The 20,320-nt window shown below is 39.4% G+C and overlaps 1 protein-coding gene across 1 annotated transcript in view; it reads left to right on the top strand.

Annotated features, from left to right (window-relative positions):
• Positions 1–20,320, top strand: part of tenm2b (teneurin transmembrane protein 2b) — a 148,961-nt gene that overhangs the window by 110,222 nt on the left and 18,419 nt on the right. The window contains exons 13-18 of the mRNA XM_052099838.1: positions 2,902–3,112; positions 3,298–3,417; positions 9,437–9,698; positions 10,288–10,555; positions 10,972–11,115; positions 19,683–19,935. Of these exons, the coding sequence (XP_051955798.1) occupies positions 2,902–3,112; positions 3,298–3,417; positions 9,437–9,698; positions 10,288–10,555; positions 10,972–11,115; positions 19,683–19,935 (1,258 nt within the window). The remainder of the gene's footprint in view (positions 1–2,901; positions 3,113–3,297; positions 3,418–9,436; positions 9,699–10,287; positions 10,556–10,971; positions 11,116–19,682; positions 19,936–20,320) is intronic.

Here is a 20,320-nt window from a genome sequence, read left to right as displayed (position 1 = left end):
GCGACATGCTTTATGCATGGTAGTACTCAGGTCCACCGAGTGTAAATGTCCCTGTAGATAGCACAATCTCCTTCATAGCGAGCAAGCCGAAGCTGCCACAGAACTAGCAGTTAGCATGAGTCTGAGAGGAAACTTTCTTTTCTCCACATGGTCCTCAAGCAAGCCGAAGCGGCCCAGGTACCTACTAGCAATGCTAGTCTTGAGATGTATAATAAATGATCCCGTCAACTTGTTTGCAAGGCGTATTGGCAAATAAGCTGAAGGACAAGCCAACCGGAATGTGATGAAATCAAACACAGAATACCACAACGATTATGAAGTCAAGCACAAACTCTTCTTCCTCAAGCAGTTATATTGCAGTATTGTGGCCAATCCAAATGGCAAATCCAAGTAGAACTTGAAGAGCAAAATTCTGAAGAGAAATTGAGCTGCTGCCTGATGAGTGGATGTTTACATAATACATTTACCTGTCAAAAGATATGGATCATGATATATGGATCCTTTGAAGATTTTCCGAAATGACGCATTCTCTCCTAGAACATTTAAAAGAAGCTTCTTATATTCACTGCTCTTTCTCTTTCTTTCATTTTAGAGTGAAACAAGATCTTAGAAAGAGAGGCATGTGAAAGACGGACTAGAGGTTTAACTTATTTCTCTGAATATAATTTTTCAGTAGTATCCTTTACACTCACCTTATCCATCTCCCTACCAGTTGCCTGTCATCCTTTAATTGAATCGATGCCTTGCTGTTATCTCCCATTCACAAAAAGAAGAGATTGCTAGTATTGTGGATATATATACACTGGTGGCCAAAAGTTTGGAATAATGTGTACATTTTGCTCTTATGGAAAGAAATTGGTACTTTTATTCACTAAAGTGGCATTCAACTGATCACAATTTATAGTCAGGACATTAATAACATGACATTTGTTTCTCAAACTAGAGACTCTGATGTACATATCCTCTTGTTTAGTTGTACATCTGGTCTGCCACATCTCTTTCTGTCCTTGTTTGAGCCAGTTGTCATTTGTCTTTGAAGACTGTAGTGTATACCTTTGTATGAAATTTTCAGTTTGTTGGCAATTTCAAGCCTTCGTTCCTCAAAACAATGAATGACTGATGAGTTTCTAGAGAAAGCTGTCTCTGTTTTTGCAATTTGTGATCTAATATTGACCTTAAGTCATGCCAGTCTATTGCATTCTGTGGCAACTCAAACACAAAAACAATGTTAAGCTTCCGAATAGCTTTCAGAAGTGTTTGATATAATGGCAAGTGATTTTCAAGTACCAAATTTGCAATTTAGCATGATTACTCAAGGTTAAGGTGTTGGAGTGATGGGTACTAGAAATGGGGTCTGTCTAGATTTGATCAGAAATTACTTTTTTGAAATAGTGATGGTGCTGTTTACATTAATCCAAACTTTTGGCTGCCAGTGTATATCACTGGTCTCTTCTCCATCTCCATTTTGATCTGTGGCAATTGATGATAAGATCTGAGTCCAGAGCAGCTCAAGACATTTGCAGTTTCTCAAAATGAATATGCAAGTACAGAAACGAGGTAAAAATGTTTTTTACCATCCACCATTGCATTTTACGGGTAATTTCCCAAAAAACTTGGGATATTCTCACCCATGCATCCCTCTGTGTACTATTGCAATCAATGTTTAGTCTGACCTTCCAAGAGCCAAACAAGGACGGCACAGATAAAGAACACCATTTTCAACTTCAAACCATGCAACTTTCTGCTTTTTTCCTTCTCTTTCTGCTCTCCCTTTTGCTCAATGTTTGTTTGGAGGTTGCTTCACAGAAGACTCAGAGATCAGAGACCACAAGTTAAAACAAGACAGAGTCTCTGGCAACAGACACTTGTGTGTTTGTTTCGGATCAAGAGCCATCCATTTAGGGTGAAGGGTTGAAAGTGTGTGTGTGTGTGTGTGTGTGTGTGTGTGTGTGTGTGTGTGTGTGTGTGTGTGTGTGTGTGTGTGTGTGTGTGTGTGTGTGTGTGTGTGTGTGTGTGGCCGTGTTTGGGTGATTTATGAGGGAAAACATTTTAAGTTACAAACTGGTAATTACTAGGGTATTATGCTATAAATGTGGTTTATGAGGACATGTCTAGTGTCTACATAATTCAAGTCACTTAAACATACTAAATTATGTTTTTCTGAAAATGTAAAAATACAGAAAGTTTTTTGTGAGGGGTAGGATTAGGGGATAGTATTTATAGTTTGTACAGATAAAAAATTCTGAAGATTGTGACGTTGTGTGTTATCCACATATGTCCAGTACTTCAATTAATTTAATTAAATGGTGTGTGTGTGTGTGTATTGCACAGAGTGAGATGTAGAAAATAAAAGAAGAAAGAAAGAGAGAAAGATGAAACAGGAGGGGAAGCTCTCCAGGGCGTGAGTGATGCCCTCTATGGCTTTGATGTGAGTTCTCTAAAAGTGAAACTGTGAGAGAGAGAGAGAGATAAACTTGAGCATTGTTCAATTCAAGGATCTACTTCACTTCTGTCAACCGAGCTCATTACCGCATGGGCATAAATAAATAGACTTTTTCATTTTCATTTCCGTAAAGATATGAAGTTCTGCTTTTGAGCTTATTATGGTTTTGTATTATTTTGCTCCCTGTATTGACATCAAAGTATCACTGGATTTTGAACTGAGAAGGGTTCAACAGAAGTACACGCTTTGAGAATAAGATAGCAGGTAAACTGAGAGACTTCAAAAGTCTCCTTAAACCATCTGTCGATCCTAAACCAAAAGAATTGTGTGTTTGTGTGTGTGTGTGTGTTTGTGGGTGTGTTGTTTTTATGCTTCAATAAAAAATAAATACATGTCACACTGCTAATGCATACCACCTGCTAATACTCATGCCAGGCCATAACATTCGTTCCACTCAGATGGCCTGGTGGACTGCATGGATCCGGACTGCTGCACGCAGAGCTCTTGTCTGACCAATCCTCTGTGCCGTGGATCACGTGACCCGCTCCAGGTCATTCAGCAGAGCCAGTCAGTGGTCCAGAAAGTGCCCTCCTTCTATGACAGAATCAAGATGCTTGTGGGTAAAGACAGCACTCACAGCATCCCAGGAATCAACCCTTTCAATGCCAGGTAACAGGCTAGTGCTGAGATGTACATATGCATGACATGATTCATTACTAGAATTTGTGTCTGAAGATGGTGCTCTCATATAAGTGTGTGTGTGTGTGTGTGTGTGTGTGTGTGTGTGTGTGTGTGTGTGTGTGTGTGTGTGTGTGTGTGTGTGTGTGTGTGTGTGTGTGTGTGTGTGTGTGAAGCCTGGCATCTCTGATTCGAGGACAAGTTTTGACCTCAGATGGAACTCCTCTGGTGGGTGTCAATGTAACCTTTGTGAAGTTTCCTCACTATGGTTATACCATGACCCGACAAGATGGCAAGTGAGTGTCAAAACTTTTTTTTTATCTTATGTTAAGATAGTCTTTAGAGACATAATTTCATAATAGGTTCAAGATGTATTCTGCATATTTAAAATATACCTTTTTTATTTATTTTTTTAATGCTTGCAGGGTTAGTTCACCCAAAAATGAAAATTCTCTCATGATTTACTCACCCTCATGCCATCCCAGATGTGTAAGAATTTCTTTCATATGCTGAACACAATAAAAGATTTTTAGAAGAATATCTCTGTTGATCCATACAATGCAAGTGAACGGGTGCCACAATTTGAAGCACCAAAATCTACATACTGTAAGGGAAATATAAAAGTACTCCAATATGATAGGTGTGGGTGAGAGCAGATCAATATTCAAGTCCTTTTTCTTTCACTTTCTGCTTCTTCTGTTTTTGTTGATTCACATTCTTCATGAATACCGCCCTCCACTGGGCAGGAAGGAGAATTTATGAAAAATAAAATGACTTAAATATTGATCTGTTTCTCATCCACACCTATCATATTGCTTTAGAAGTTGTGAATTTAACCACTGGAGTCATATGGATTACTTTTATGCTCCCTTTATATGGATTATTTATAGACCTGCAGAGCTGAAATATTCTTCTAAAAAATCTTTATTTGTATTCTGCAGAAGAATGAAAATTATACACATCTGGGATGCCAGGAGGGTGAGTAAATCATGAGAGAATTTTCATTTTGGGGTGAACTATCCCTTTAAGATTGCATACTTTTGAATATTTTTAATGTATAAACTCAAGACAATCAAGTTATGTCATTTTATATTTTGTATCTGTATGAGACATTTTTTGACTTATTAAGAAAAACATTTTCATTTAGCCTCCTAATGCACTAGTCAATTACAAACAAATTACATGCCTGATCATTAAGTTTTGAATTGTATTGAAGAAGGGGACAGTTCTAGAGTTATTGTTTCTTTTTGAAGTTTGCATGTGTAAATAGCCTTTGAAGTGTGATATTTTTTGTATTTTGACAAATGGAAATTAATTTTTTTTTTTTTTAAACCAAACAAATTCTGGCATTCGTCTGCACAGTATTTGTTTCTTTTGTGCTAAATGGCAATCTTTCACACGTCTCACTTTTTTCAACGGTTCGCTCAAGAGAAAATGTTTCTAAGACACTGTGTCAAGTGAAAATAGCTTTAACTTAAAAAATGCAGCTCGAGACACCATTCTGTTTCATTGGTTGTGATGCATCTAGCTTTTCAAATCAAATCAGATCAAATCACTTTATTGTCACACGACCATATACACAAGTGCAACAGTAGGTGAAAGTCTTGTGTTCAGTTCCGAGCAACATAGCAGTTATAACAGTGACGAGACATATACTAATTACAATAAACATATTTACACAACAAAATTTACATATCAAATGTACACATACTTACACAACACAATAATAATATACAATGTACAGTAAACAATACACACAATATAGACTACACATACAATAACAATATATATATATATATATATATATATATATATATATATATCTATATATATATATATATATATACAGTAGATGTATTGTGGAGAATATATTTGACAGTCCAGTGTGAGATATAAGATTAATAAAGTGCAGTGCTGATTATTGATTGTGGGAGATCAAGTGTTCAAAAGTCTGATTGCTTGGGGAAAGAAGCTGTCATGTAGTCGGCTGGTCCTGATGCTGCGATACCGCCTGCCTGATGGTAGCAGTGAGAGCAGCCCATGACTCGGGTGGCTGGAGTCTCTGATGATCCTCCGAGCTTTTTCACACACCGCCTGTTATAGATGTCCTGGAGGGAGGGAAGCTCACCTCCGATGATGTGTCTGGCAGTTTGCACCACCCTTTGCAGGGCTTTGAGGTTGTGAGCGGTGCTATTGCCGTACCAGACAGTGATGCAGCCAGTCGGGATGCTCTCTACAGTACTGGTGTAGAACCGTGTGAGGATGTGGTTGTTCATTCCAAACTTCCTCAGCCGTCTCAGGAAGAAGGGGCATTGGTGAGCCTTCTTCACAACGGCCTCAGTGTGGACGGACCATGTGAGTTCCTCAGTAATGTGGACACGAGGAACTTGAAGCTGCTGACTCTCTCCACAGGTGCTCTATTAATGGTGATGGGGCTGTGTTCTCTGTCTTTCTTCCTGAAGTCCACTACAAGCTCTTTGGTTTTACTGACGTTGAGGGAGAGGTTGTGCTCCTGACACCAGCGTGTCAGAGTGTGCACCTCCTCTCTGTAGGCTGCTTTATCATTGTCAGTGATCAGACCTACCACCGTCGTATCGTCAGCAAACTTAATGATGGCATTGGAGCTATGTGTTGCCACACAGTCATGTGTATACATGGAATACATGAGTGGGCTGAGAACACAGTCCTGCGGGGCTCCGCACTTTTTTTAACACAAGAATGTGTTTTGGCCTATTAAGGCTTGGTCACAAATAACTTAGCATGGTGAAATGCACTCATCTCACTGGAAATCAAGAATGTGTTTTGGCCTATTAAAGCTTGGTCACAAATAACTTAGCACGGTGAAATCTGCCCTGCAAAAGCAAAAGACCTTAACTCACTAGAGTGTGAAACTGAGAAAAATGACTTTAAAATTTCTGTTTTGTCCAGACAAAAGTATTATAGGTAGGACTCCCAAAATTTCACAACTAGTTGCTATACAGAAGAAATGTTTGTATGCAAAAAATCTTGAGCTCAAAATTGACCTTTGACCCTTGTTTGGCAGTTAATGTACTCTGCCTTTGTATCATGTGCCAAAAATCAGGAGTCATGCAAAGGCAAAAGGCCGTAACTGACATATAATCAATATTTACTTGCTGTTCACCATACTTACATCCATTATAAGAACACCTAACCAAGGTCTAGTCATCATGGTATTTGTTTTAAATTATATAGAAGACCTTTGGTTGTTCCTATTTAGTGCTATAATGATCAGGATAGTGCGCCAACACTAACACAGTTAAACAGTATAACAGATAAGTTACTTTGCAGTACAGTATGTACAGTATGAATAAATACAATACATATTTTCATAATAAAGATAATTTAATTATAATTGAATACAAAGGTATATGTATTTAAATGCAAGATATAGAGTAATAATTAATTAAACATTAGACCAATACATTAGAGATTAGAGACTGCTCATTCCAAGTTTTTTACTGCGCCCAAATAAAATCTTACTGAAAGCTAATTTTTTGAGATATCAACCTAAAATTTGGAACACAACTTGTCCATAGGTATACAGGTGAAACTCGAAAAATTAGAATATCGTGCAAAAGTTCATTAATTTCAGTAATTCAACTTAAAAGGTGAAACTAATATATTATATAGACTCATTACAAGCAAAGTAAGATATTTCAAGCCTTTATTTGATATAATTTTGATGATTATGGCTTACAGCTTATGAAAACCCCAAATTCAGAATCTCAGAAAATTAGAATATTGTGAAAAGGTTCAGTATTGTAGGCTCAAAGTGTCACACTCTAATCAGCTAAACACCTGCAAAGGGTTCCTGAGCCTTTAAATGGTCTCTCAGTCTGGTTCAGTTGAATTCACAATCATGGGGAAGACTGCTGACCTGACAGTTGTGCAGAAAACCATCATTGACACCCTCCACAAGGAGGGAAAGCCTCAAACGGTAATTGCAAAGAAGTTGGATGTTCTCAAAGTGCTGTATCAAAGCACATTAATAGAAAGTTAAGTGGAAGGGAAAAGTGTGGAAGAAAAAGAGGCCATTCAAATGTGTGGGGGAGCTTCACAAGGAGTGGACTGAGGCTTCAAATGTCGTATTCCTCTTGTCAAGCCACTCCTGAACAACAAACAACGTCAGAAGCGTCTTACCTGGGCTAAAGAAAAAAAGAACTGGTCTGTTGCTCAGTGGTCAAAAGTCCTCTTTTCTGATGAGAGCAAATTTTGCATCTCATTTGGAAACCAAGGTCCCAGAGTCTGGAGGAAGAATGGAGAGGCACACAATCGGCACAGATAAGATGCTTGAAGTCCAGTGTGAAGTTTCCACAGTCTGTGTTGGTTTGGGGAGCCATGTCATCGGCTGGTGTTGGTCCACTGTGCTTTATTAAGTCCAGAGTCAACGCAGCCGTCTACCGGGACATTTTAGAGCACTTCATGCTTCCTTCAGCAGACAAGCTTTATGAAGATGCTGACTTCATTTTCCAGCAGGACTTGGCACCTGCCCACACTGCCAAAAGTACCAAAACCTGGTTCAATGACCATGGTATTACTGTGCTTGATTGGCCAGCAAACTCGCCTGACCTGAACCCCATAGAGAATCTATGGGGCATTGCCAAGAGAAAGATGAGAGACATGAGACCAAACAATGCAGAAGAGCTGAAGGCCGCTATTGAAGCATCTTGGTCTTCCATAACACCTCAGCAGTGCCACAGGCTGATAGCATCCATGCCATGCCGCATTGAGGCAGTAATTAATGCAAAAGGGGCCCAAACCAAGTACTGAGTACATATGCATGATTATACTTTTCAGAGGGCCGACATTTCTGTATTTAAAATCCTTTTTTTATTGATTTCATGTAATATTCTAATTTTCTGAGATTCTGAATTTGGGGTTTTCATAAGCTGTAAGCCATAATCATCAAAATTATATCAAATAAAGGCTTGAAATATCTTACTTTGCTTGTAATGAGTCTATATAATATATTAGTTTCACCTTTTAAGTTGAATTACTGAAATTAATGAACTTTTGCACGATATTCTAATTTTTCGAGTTTCAGCTGTATATGACAAAGCATTCTTGAAATACAACCATTTAAGTTTGGATAGTGATTTTCATGTCTATGCGAAAAAAGGGGGAGGGGTGACAGTTAAAGGGTTAAACTTTGAAGTCCAAACTGCTCAAGATGCTCAGTCAACGAACTTGACTTGGATTACTACTTTTTAATTCTGAGATAATATAGACAGAGTATACCGAAAAAAAGTTGGAATTACTTTTACTATTTAGGTTAGCCTACTTTGTACGGACGTTAGCGATAACCAGCTGTAAAATCTGACGTGAACACCTGCAAGAAGGAAATATGGCTCAAACACGTATGGATTGTTGTGGATACAGCAGATGACGTGCATTGCTATGGATTATATCTTCTATGGATTATATCGGATTGCATGGAAAGGTAGGATGCCTCTGTATTTAATATTTGGTTTTCAGCATCTGATGTGAGGCAAGTGTCAGCGTCAACGTTAGCGCTAATTTACGTGACACAGATTAAATTTAGCTAGCTCCGGGCTGTCACTGCCATTGACAGATCTGAACCATCGCCCTATCACATCGCTATCACAGAGTAATAATACAAACGTGCAGTCGGCAGTCTACACTTTATTTCAAAGATGTGTCGTGTGTATGTTACGCGGTTTGGTGACAATAAAAGAGCGGTAATCTTTGACAGTATGACAAAGCCAGAGTACAGTAACATCACAGCGGCACCGTAACATCTCTCTTGATGCCAGGCGAAACAAAGTCAGAACACCTTAAACTCAAATTCAGCGTGCCGGAACAAAGGCTAAGAGCCGTAACAACTGTTAACAACTGTTACGGCGTTCTGCTGTGGTTTCTCGTATGGTTTTGGATGTTACGGTTGTCATAGCCCTTTAATTTCTCGTTAAAACAATCAAATTGACTCACGATATTTATTCACATGATAAAGGAGGTCTTGAATACCCCAAAAATGACATTAACTCATTTTTGACTAAACATGATGTTACGGCGTTTTGCCTTTGTAGGGCAGAAATGCACTCATCTCATTTGAAATCCGCGCGATCAGATATTTCACCTGATGGACTTCTGGTGGCTGAGAAATTCCCTATCATAATTTAGAATGGAGTTCAAGTAGTTTCAAATAGTTTTTGTGTGTTTACAGTCACTTAATGTCTGAGTTATAAAGAAAGTTTTAGACCTCCAATACAATAGCAATGAGCTTTAATTTGTTTTTATTATTGTGTTCTTCACACTTTTGCTCGTTATCTCCAGATTTGATCTAGTGGCCAACGGTGGAGGTGCTCTGACTCTACGGTTCGAGCGGGCTCCATTTCTAAGTCAAGAGCAGACAGTGTGGCTGCCCTGGAATCACTTTTATGCCATGGACACTCTGGTACTACAGACGATGGAGAAGACCACAACCAGCTGTGACTTGAGTGGTTTTGCCAGGCCTGATCCCATCCTGCTGCCCTCACCACTGTCCTCTTTCTTCAGCTCCAATCCTTCAGAGAAACATATCCTGCCAGAGAGCCAGGTGTCACATTCCACACCACTCATATCATTTCTCATTTCTATAATTTTCACATAGGTTCTCTCCACTCCATTTATTTTCAAAGTCAACCTTCTTCATTTCACTTTAATATCTTATTTTCCCTTTTTACACTCAGCTGGTCTTTTATTCTCCCTTTTCTCTATTGAACTCATTTTCACTCTCTTATGTTCTCAGAATTTCTCTCAATCACTGCTTCTCTCTACTGCTCACTTTGCATTTCTTTTATCTTCTCTTCGGGATATTTTTTAAGACTGCAAGAAATTGGATATGGCAAATTCTAGGCTTGTATGACTACTTGTTTTTCTTAGTCGACTAGTAGTCCTGCAAAGATTATCATAGACAGAGAGTGCAGATGAGTGGCATTTTATGGATAAAGGAATTTTCCTCTGGTTAACGCCATGTTTAGAATTTATTTTGCCGTCTTGTGATCCAGAAAGGTCAATGCAGACCCAGTGCGTCAATCAGTGGCAGAACTAATTGACTAGTTGTGAAACACTAAACTAGACTAGTGCCAAGCCTTTTACCTGCATTTGACTGTTTCACTCTTGTTATCTTTCCTCCCACTGTCCAGGTCCTTCATGACCAGGTAGAGATTCCCGGCACAGGTCTTAAGCTGTGTTATCTGAGCTCCAGGACCTCAGGCTACCTCTCACTGCTCAAGGTGATCATGACCCCAGCTATAGTGCCTCTCAGCCTGGCCAAAGTGCACCTGATGGTGGCAGTGGAGGGCCATCTCCTCCAGAAATGGTTCCATGCCTCCCCTAACCTGGCGTACACCTACATATGGGACAAGACTGATGCCTACAGGCAGAGGGTCTATGGCCTGACCGAAGCTCTGGGTAAGTGCGATATGATCTTTAGGCAAGATGGACCTGTGCCAAGAGACAGTTATATACATTTAAGTGCCACACTGTTATAGTGTTTCATTTCTTTATTGTCTTTTCCAAATGCATTCTCTTAATTCGAGCTCCAAAACACAGATTGTTTCAGAGTTTAATGAGATTGTCTGTCTCTCATCCATTATGGTCAACACCATCGGCATATAGCTCCCCATGTGAACTAATGAATTGTTATGTCCCCGCTCTGTGATGGAGAGTTTAATTAAGATAGTACAGCGAGGTGTGAGTGAATGTATATGTGTGTGTTTGCTTTCCTCTAAGTGTCTTCTCCCTCTGTAATTTTCTCTTCAAATCTTCACATTTCTTTCTAATCTCTCTTTTTCACTTTCTGTTTGTCTGTCTCCCTCTGTTTATAGTGTCTGTGGGGTACGAACATGAGACATGTCCTAGTCAGATCATATGGGAAAAGAGGACAGCTGTGCTGCAGGGGTACGAGCTCAACCCCTCAAACTTGGGCGGCTGGTCTCTAGACAAACATCACATGCTGAACATCCGCAGCGGTACGTCCCTAAAGCCATTCGTGCAGAAATACATGCATTCATTGACACACTCATTGATAATCCTTATTCCTTAAATTCTTCAAAAACGTAATTAATTACAAATTATTTGTTGCTACTCTTGTTTTGAAATCAGATTACTGACTTTACAGATTACCTCAATGTAAAAGTAATCACATTACTAATTACTTTTAAATTACTTTAAATAACACAGATAATAATGATCACTTTGTACATGGATACCAGAAAGCCATTTATTGCAAAAAAGTTGCTTAAGGGATAGTTCAACCAAAAATGAAAATTCTCTCATCATTTACTCATGCCATCCCAGATGTATTTTATTTTTATTATGCAGAACACAAATTATGATTTTTAGAAGAATATTTCAGCTCAGTAGTTCCATACAATGCAAGTGAATAGGTGCCAACATTTCAATGCTCAAAAAAGCACATAATGGCAGCATAAAAGTAATCCAGATGACTCTAGTGTTTTAAGGCATATTTTCAGAAGTGATATGATAGGTGTGGGTGAGAAGCAGATCAATATTTAAGTCCTTTTTTGTTAGAAATTCTTCTCCCTGCTAAAAACACAAGAAGAAGAATGTGAAAGTGGAGAATGACTGAGCAGGGAGGATAATTGATAGTAAAAAAGGACTTCAATTTTGATCTGTTTCTCATCCACACCTGCTATATCCATGCGTCCTGGAAAACCTGGAATTTTGCAATGCAGTTTTCCAGTCATGGAAAAGTCATAGAAAATTAGAAAAATACCTAAATGACTTGTAAAATAATTATTTGTTCTGAAAATATTTCAGTGTAATAAAATGGTCTGAATATAAATACACAAATTCATATAGTTTTGTCACTGCCACCAGCTGTGCATTGTAAAACAACATCTCCGGTTAAGGGCGCTTACACCCTCATGATTTATTACAGCAGCAACCAATCGTGTGCTTGGTAATCGCGGTCCATCCGAGGCAGAATGCTTGATTGGTTACAGCTACGGCCAATCAGGTGCTTGGCTACAGCAGCGCGTGCACATTAAGAAGCGGCACACTTCTCATTTCACTTCTCATTTATAAACAAACTGAATGACCCGGTACATGGACTGTATGAGAGTCCATATATTTTTGGTTTACTTCAGCATCGCATTTGTGAGTCTACCATCATGGAGAGAAAACGGTGGAAGAGCTGTTAATGTAAAAGTGTAAAAGTGACTGATATTTATACATGTGAAGTGGTTTGACCTACACTTGACTTGCGTCAGCGCTGTCTATGAAGTGACGCGTCAGTGCAGCCTCAGCTCCAACTTTACGCAAGTGTTTTTTTCACACATGTTTTTGCCTCACAAATGATTTTGAGAATAGAAAGCTACAGTAAATATTTGTGTCCAAATTTAAGAATTATTGAATGTCTTTTTTTATTTTACTTAATTATTTATTAATCATTACCTTATTGTTTCCGAGTATCCATAGATCACAGTTATTTAGCTACAGTAAATTCAATAAAAAAACATGAGGGCCTGGGTAGCTCAGCGAGTATTGATGCTGACTACCACCCCTGGAGTCGTGAGTTCGAATGAATGTGCTGAGTGACTCTAGCCAGGTCTTCTAAGCAACCAAATTGGCCCGGTTGCTAGGGAGGGTAGAGTCACATGAGGTAACCTCCTCGTGGTCACGATTAGTAGTTCCCGTTCTCAATCGGGTGCGTGGTAAGTTGTGCATGGGCTGCAGAGAGTAGCATGAGCCTCCACGTGCTGGGAGTCTCCACGGTGTCATTCACAGTGAGCCACATGATAAGATGTGCAGATTGACAGTCTCAGAAGCAGAGGCAACTGAGACATGTCCTCCGCCACCGGGATTGAGGTGAGTAACCGTGCCACCTCGAGGACCTACTAAGTAGTATGAATTGGGAATTCCAAATTGGGAGAAAATGGGATAACAATTCTTTAAAAAAAATTTTTTAAATCTCTAAGACCTAAAAATAAACCTTTTTTTAAAAAAAGTATTTTTTACTTTCTCATAAATTGTCCCCTCCATGACGCTTTCTGCAACGCTTGTCATGTGGAAGTGCAAAGCGCAACTTGATGCTGCGGTTGAGCGGAGCATTGACTCCTCAACTCATATGAAATGTGCTTTTCAATGAAGGAAGGACAGTATTGAAACTCAGAATTATTATTATTATTAGGCTATTATTGTTGTCTTTTCTGATAAAAGTGATGCTCAGCAGTATAAATGCTGTAGGAAAGTGATTCAGTAGATCTGCATTGTTCTTAAAATGCTTAAACGTTCTACTGAAATTTTAATGAAGTACATGGTAAGGACGTTATTAATACTCATTAGCAGTTCACAAACTGAACAGAAATTATAGATCTGCTTTGCTCTTGTACAGCCTCTTGGCAGATTTCGGTCATGAACATCTCAAAATGATTCAATAACTCATTCATGGCACATAAGATGCTTATTTGTCGCCACCTAGTGACATCTCCAGAAGGGGTCACTGAACTAATCATCAAACTGAACTAATTTGTGAAATAGAAGCAAGCACAATTGTGCAGATAGTTTTCTATTCTTGAATCATTAAAATAGCTTAAGTTGGTGCTTTTAGCTTATTCTTAAAAAAATTCAAAAATAACCCTGGAAAACATGTTTGTGGATCTGTGATTGTCTCACCTTTTCACCCCTCATGAGTTCACATCCTTGTGTGTTATAAACTTTAAACAACGAATGCAGTCAGACCACTGATTTAAAAAAAAACTAATTAAATTCAGCCTTGATACCTGGGGATGTGAATTGAGTTTCAATAATTCAACAATCTGAGTCAGCTTATACTGCGGTTACCACATGTATTATGCCGAAAACACAGAATCTAGTCATAAAACTGGCATTAGCATTAAAACGTAGAATGTTGTGGAATATGACATATTGGACAAAAATGTTACATTGTTTGAATGTACAAATGATCACATTTAAATTGTGATATGTCCTAGTGTGATAAAGTATTTGATTTAATTGAATAAATAAATAATCTGCAAGTGATGCACACTTCAAAATTAATGTGTAGAGCCGAACGTGATGATCATAACGTGCACTCTTGGGTTTGTGAGATGACAGAGAGAGCACTTTGAAGTGCACAGCATATACAGACTATGTATTTATTTAATTAAATCACAACTTTATGGGGATTAATAATCAAACTGGGCCATGGAGCAAACTGCTAATCTGGAAGTGAGAAACTTCTGTAAAAAACACACAGAAACCGCAAAATACATGCTTGATTTAAATGGACGCATGTATATTTGCTTAAATATTACACTTGTTGGGCACTTAAAATGTCCTGGAAAATTGTGCTTTGAAAAGAGTGGGAACCCTGATATCACTTCTGAAGACATCGATTTAACCACGTGAGTCTTATAGATTACTTTTATGCTGAATTATGTGATTTTTGGAGCTTCTAAATTTTGCCACCCATTCACTTGCATTGTATGGACCAAAAGAGCTGAGAAATTATTCTATAAAAATCTTCATTTGAGGTTAGCAGATGAAAGTCAAAAGCATCTGGTATGGCATAATGGTGAGTAAATGATGAGAGAATAAAAATCTTTGCGTGAACTATTCCATTAAGGCGTTGTATGCGTTTACATGGGCTGCGTTAGCAGCTTTCTCTTTACTCCCGTGTACATGCGGCTCATTCAGTAAGCAACTTTCTCCACAGCAACATCATTTTCCTTTGATGCTTATGTAAATAACTAACATGGCATCTGAGAAAGCTATTTTAGTCTCGTTGCTTAACTTCATTTACAGGTATTACATAGTTTTAATCGTGACTTGCAGAGGAAGTGTGCGGCAAAAGTGGGGTTTCCCTCTTACATAAAACTATGGGATACCCCCAATGTACAAGCGCATACACGCAAATGTGTATAAATGGGTATAGTTTATATATGTATTTTCCCACTGTACTCCCAGAAATGTTAAATTCTTTCCGCTGTTTTGAATTGTTGTTGTGCTCTATGCTATGACATTTGTTATCCGGTGTGTTCACACACTCCTCAAAAACCAGTTAGAAAGCTGCTTATGTGTTTATATGACCACAAATAGCTGGGTTCTCCGGGAGAAACCTAGGTGTGTTAAACCGCTTTCTCTTAATCCCATAAATGGCATAAGAAAATCTGCTTTCTTGTTTACATGACGTTTCAAAGCTATGCATTCTGCAAAAACCCTGGATAAAACACTTTAAGTGCATGTAAATGTGGTTAATGTCTGTATTTCATTGACTCATTATGTGGCACACACCATTCAGTTGTCACAAAACATAAACAGAAATTGCATTATAATGTAAGTCATATTTTAAGTGTATTCTGCATAAATAATATTATTTTAGAAATCTGTGTAACCAAAGTAAAGTAATTAAAAGTAATTAACTTAATTGAAAATCAGTAACTGTAGTCTGATTACAAGAATTTGAAATCTAATATATATACATTTACATTTATCATTTGGCAGACGCTTTTATCCAAAGCGACTTACAAAAGAGGAAGAACATCAGCGAATCATCTTAGGGAGACAGTGGTACAAAAAGTGCCATATTACAAAGTTTCACTATCATCATAATAGTATACAAAACAGATTTAAGTCAAAACAGATTTATATATATAATATGCTAGACTACTTTTTGTACTAAAAACTAAATAGTTTACAGTAAGTTGTTATTTTGTAATTTAATTAAAACCATCGCTGTTGGCCACCAGTGTCTCATCAGTGAAATTACTGGTAAAAATATGTCTGTGGAGGCGAGGGGGTGATGGAGCACCCATCTGGGGAGAAAGGATGCAGTAAAGAGTTTTACCTGAGATGAATTTGCTGGTAATTACCGTTTCTGTGTTTGCAGTGAGAGACGGGGGAGTGTTTTGTTTGATTACTGAAAAGCGGAACTTTATTTGTGTATGCTAAAAAGCCATTCTTTGTTTTATGTAAACTGTAATGCAATTGCTGTGTATTAAGAATTAAAACCTGAAACCGGCTCACGCTTCCTCCTTTATCTGCCTGACAATGAACTTTGGTACAGTTTCTTAACAAAGCTTTGTTTGGATTTTGTCAACAAGATGAGATGGAAAGTATGCATGATAATTAAACCGTAAAGGGATTAGTGGAAATGATGAAGCGAGAATCGGCTTGACAATAAAATTATATTTAATGACAAACTTAACCCAAAAGACACAAACACACACGCTTATGATGGACAGCTGCCCATAAATGGGCACCATCCTGAATCTGGGAGGGGACAGGTGGAGGGAACAATAATGATTAAAATAGGGGGTACTTCCTGTAACAGTGTAGTACCCCCCAACAACAAAAAAACACTGTGAAATTTAAAAGAGAGGGAAAAAGCCAATGCGGAGTGGCAGTGGGAGAGAAAGAGGAGAGAAAAAAAAACACTTATTCGCCGGTTCTCCGATATGCAGTAGCTTGGTCCTCGGCCACTCCTCCACCCTCTAACAGACGACAGCCACGCCTCCCCGGGTGGATCGGAGGCAGTCCTCCGGCCTCTTGCGAACGTAATGCCCCGCCATGTTCTCGGGGAACAGAAGGGGTCTCCCCCGGCCCTGGCAGCAGTTCTCCCGCTCCAGGCGGTCGGCCGGGAGCCCCTCCCCACTAACAGTCGCCGTCCTCTCTTAACCCTGGCTCTTTTAGCGGCTGGTTGGGGTCTCCGCTTCCAGGCGGCCAGGCTCCTCTGTACCCTGGCTGATGGCCGCGGCTTCTCCGTTGGGGTGGATAATAGCGGCAAGAACACCATGTGATTATACACACCCGGTCCCTTATCAGGCTAATTAAGCCTCAGAGAGGGATAAAGGCCGATGGCAGACGGTGGTGCGACGAGAGAGAGATAGTTTACGGACATGTCCGTCATGTGTGTGTGTTCGTCTTTTGTTTAGTTGCTCATTAAAATATTATTTATATTGCCAAGCCGGTTCTCACCTCCTCTTTCCATCGAACTGCTTTACACTGGTGCCGAAATCCGGGAAGGAGGAGGGATGCCCGTCGCGGAGTCCTCGACACTGCTGACCCAGGGGACCGTCGCTGCCGACGGCCCGGACGCGGTGAATGGCCGCCGTCCGCGAGGCGAGTGGGGACAGGACTCCCCCACCGCCTGGAGCGATGGAGCCGCTGCCAGGGGCGGAGGAGAGCCCTGCCATCCCCCAGAAATGCAGAGGGGTCGAAGGAAGATCGGCGTCCGCGAGGGGAGGAGGGAAGTGTCTCCCCAAACGCCTGGAGCGGTAGGGCCGCTGCCAGGGGCAGAAGAGTGTCCCCACGTGTCGCCGAGAACGCGGAGGGGCGTTCTGACCGCCGGGGGTCATGAGTCTGACTCCGGTCAACCCCGGGGAGAGGGTGGAGAAGTGATCGAGGACCATGCGACGGTGTATCGGAGAACCGGCGAGTAGTTTTTTTTTTTCATCTCTCTCTCCTCTCTCTCTCTCACTGCCGCTCTGTGTTGGCCATTTCCTTCTCGTTTAAATTTTACTGTGTTTTTTGGGGGGTACTACACTGTTACAGGAAGTACCCCCCCCCCCCATTTTAATTATTTCTGTTTCCCTCCCCTTGTCCCCTCCCTCATCCATGTAGATGGGGATGACCTGCCGGCAGACTGGGCTTAAAGCACGCCCTCCCCCAGGGAAAGGGGGCTCCCCAGCCTGAGAGAACGAGGGAGGAATGTGGCAGGGCGGAGGGCGGGGCCGGGTTGTGATTATACACACCTGGTCCCTTATCAGGCTAATTAAGACTCAGAGAGGGATAAAGGCTGATGACAGACGGTGGTGCGACGAGAGAGAGATTGGTTACGTTTTAAATCATGTGAAATATAGTGCCATAAGGAGTGATCCATGTAATTTTAGCTAACTTGATCTTGCCTGCTAACGCTGACGAATTGCAAGCTGCCTTTCTTCGTATTTTTCAAATAATTCCATTGATCTTATCTTTATATTTAATTGTATAGGTTAATGTCAATGTTAATCTGTAATTATTCAGCAAGGTACACTACAATAATACATTAAATGAATGCTAAACAATGTTCAAAATAATGCATTAGTGTAACTTAACATGGTAATATAGAAAATATATACATTCTATTATTATAAAACAATAGCGCATCAATATATATAAAATGACATTTTGATGGAATCACATCAATACTGAATTGTGTCAACATATTTATAATGTACGGTCTATTTTATAAACCACTACGGTCATCATCCACCAACATAGGCTATCGTATAAATGCAGTCAATGCATTATGCAAAGAGTGATTACTTAAAACTAGTTTTGCATAGTCAGACCTATATCCACACTTTGCTTTAGCCCTGTTCCAGCACTGGTTTGTAGTAAAACAATCATAACTGTGTAATTTTATTATGTTACCGCATCTGTCAGCATGATGCCGGCGAATCACGTTCAGCCTCTTTGTACGTTACGTCATTGTTTTGGTTGATGCTCGCGTCCCTATGGAGTTTGTGCGCGATCACGAGCAACAGGTAGCTGGCTGCAGTTCACTTAACGGCCACAGGTGTCATTAATAACTAGGGTTTCTGAATCTTGCATACTGAACATTTAAGAACGGCCATGATCTATGTGACCAGTTAGGAGATGGAAGTAAAACCACAAACAAACCCTTCTCTAGCCAACTTAATTACACTGAGTTGTCTTCCCATGAGCCACGGCTGTGCACTTGTTGTAAAATATGCTTAAGAGTTAAATATGAAAAAGACACAGTCCTTCCAGGTCAAATAAGTCCCTTCTGGAAGTCTAAAAAGCTTGTCCAAGATGAACTGTCCATTATTGACTTTGTGAAAAGTGTTTGTATTAAGCCTCAACAGAGTGCTGCTTCCCCACCTGTTTATCTTACAGCATTACAATAATATTATATTTGTTAACATTCATTAATGCATTAGGTATCACAGTTTAACAATGAACAAAGTTTTTTTTTTCAACATGTATTAATTGTGGTTCATTTATACAACTTCTAATGTGAAAATGCATTAGTTTATGTTGGAATAAAAATGTACCAAGATTATTAAAACTAATAATGAATACAGCCAATAATGAATACCGCCTTCTTGTGAAGTGTTACCTACTTGTTTCCTTGCATCAGGAGATGGAGAGATGATAGTGATCATCTTTTTTTTTTGTGTGATTGGAATCTGACTAGTTTGAAGTCAAAAAAAGGACACAGAGATGGAGAGCATGCCATCACACTATAAAATAACACGTGCTCTCTCCCTAATACTATCCTTTTTGTACACATTTGTCATTGCTTATAATTTCATTGCTGTATTAGGGGAAAATTTGGTGTGTTTAGTGAACCAGGGATTTTTTTCTGGTCATTATTGATGATTACGAGGTCTTTAATGACTACTGGTTTCAGGCTGTTGATCATGAAACGCAATATATGTGTCATAATCTTGGAACTGATGCTTTCATTTAAACATCACATTTGTGGGTGTAAAGATCATTAGAATTATGTCACATTTGAAATCTCACTCAATTGCAGTTAGTGACAGTTTTATTTATTTTCATGCAGGCATCCTTCATAAGGGCAGTGGGGAGAATGTCTTCCTTTCCCAGCAGCAGCCACCCATAATCAACAGTATAATGGGTAATGGGCGCAGACGCAGCATCTCTTGCCCAAGCTGCAGTGGAATGGCCGAGGGCAACAAGTTGCTGGCACCAGTGGCTTTAGCCTGTGACGGAGAGGGTAACCTGTATGTGGGTGACCTAAACTTTGTGCGGAGGGTCTACCCATCCCTCAATACAACAGCTGTACTAGAGCTCAGGTAAAGCTAAAAAAAACTTAAAAGCCAAAAAACAGTATTTTTCTGACATTTATCAGACATTTAATTTCCATACTGTAGCATAGTTCTCTGTGAAAATGGATATTTAAATATTGTGGTGTGTGAGATGATTTAATCCATTGGATTTTGATTGGATTGGTTGATAATATTTTTCCCTGCTCTTGTGGCCTTCATTATGTTAGGAGAAAAGAATGTGTGTTTTTAAGGCAGAAATATTTAATTAATAGGATTTGGAAAACAAACTTTTTTTATTATTATTATTATTATTATTATTATTTAAAGTAACGTGCATGTGCAGGGACATTAATACAATAAATTGTCTTGGTTCATTTTGATTTCATGTTATCTTTAATAAGTAGAAGAACTG

This window comes from Xyrauchen texanus, chromosome 31, assembly GCF_025860055.1.
Source record: "Xyrauchen texanus isolate HMW12.3.18 chromosome 31, RBS_HiC_50CHRs, whole genome shotgun sequence".
Lineage (NCBI taxonomy): Eukaryota > Metazoa > Chordata > Actinopteri > Cypriniformes > Catostomidae > Xyrauchen > Xyrauchen texanus.
Note: the sequence above shows the minus strand (reverse complement) of the source record. Positions and strands in the feature narration are given on the sequence as shown.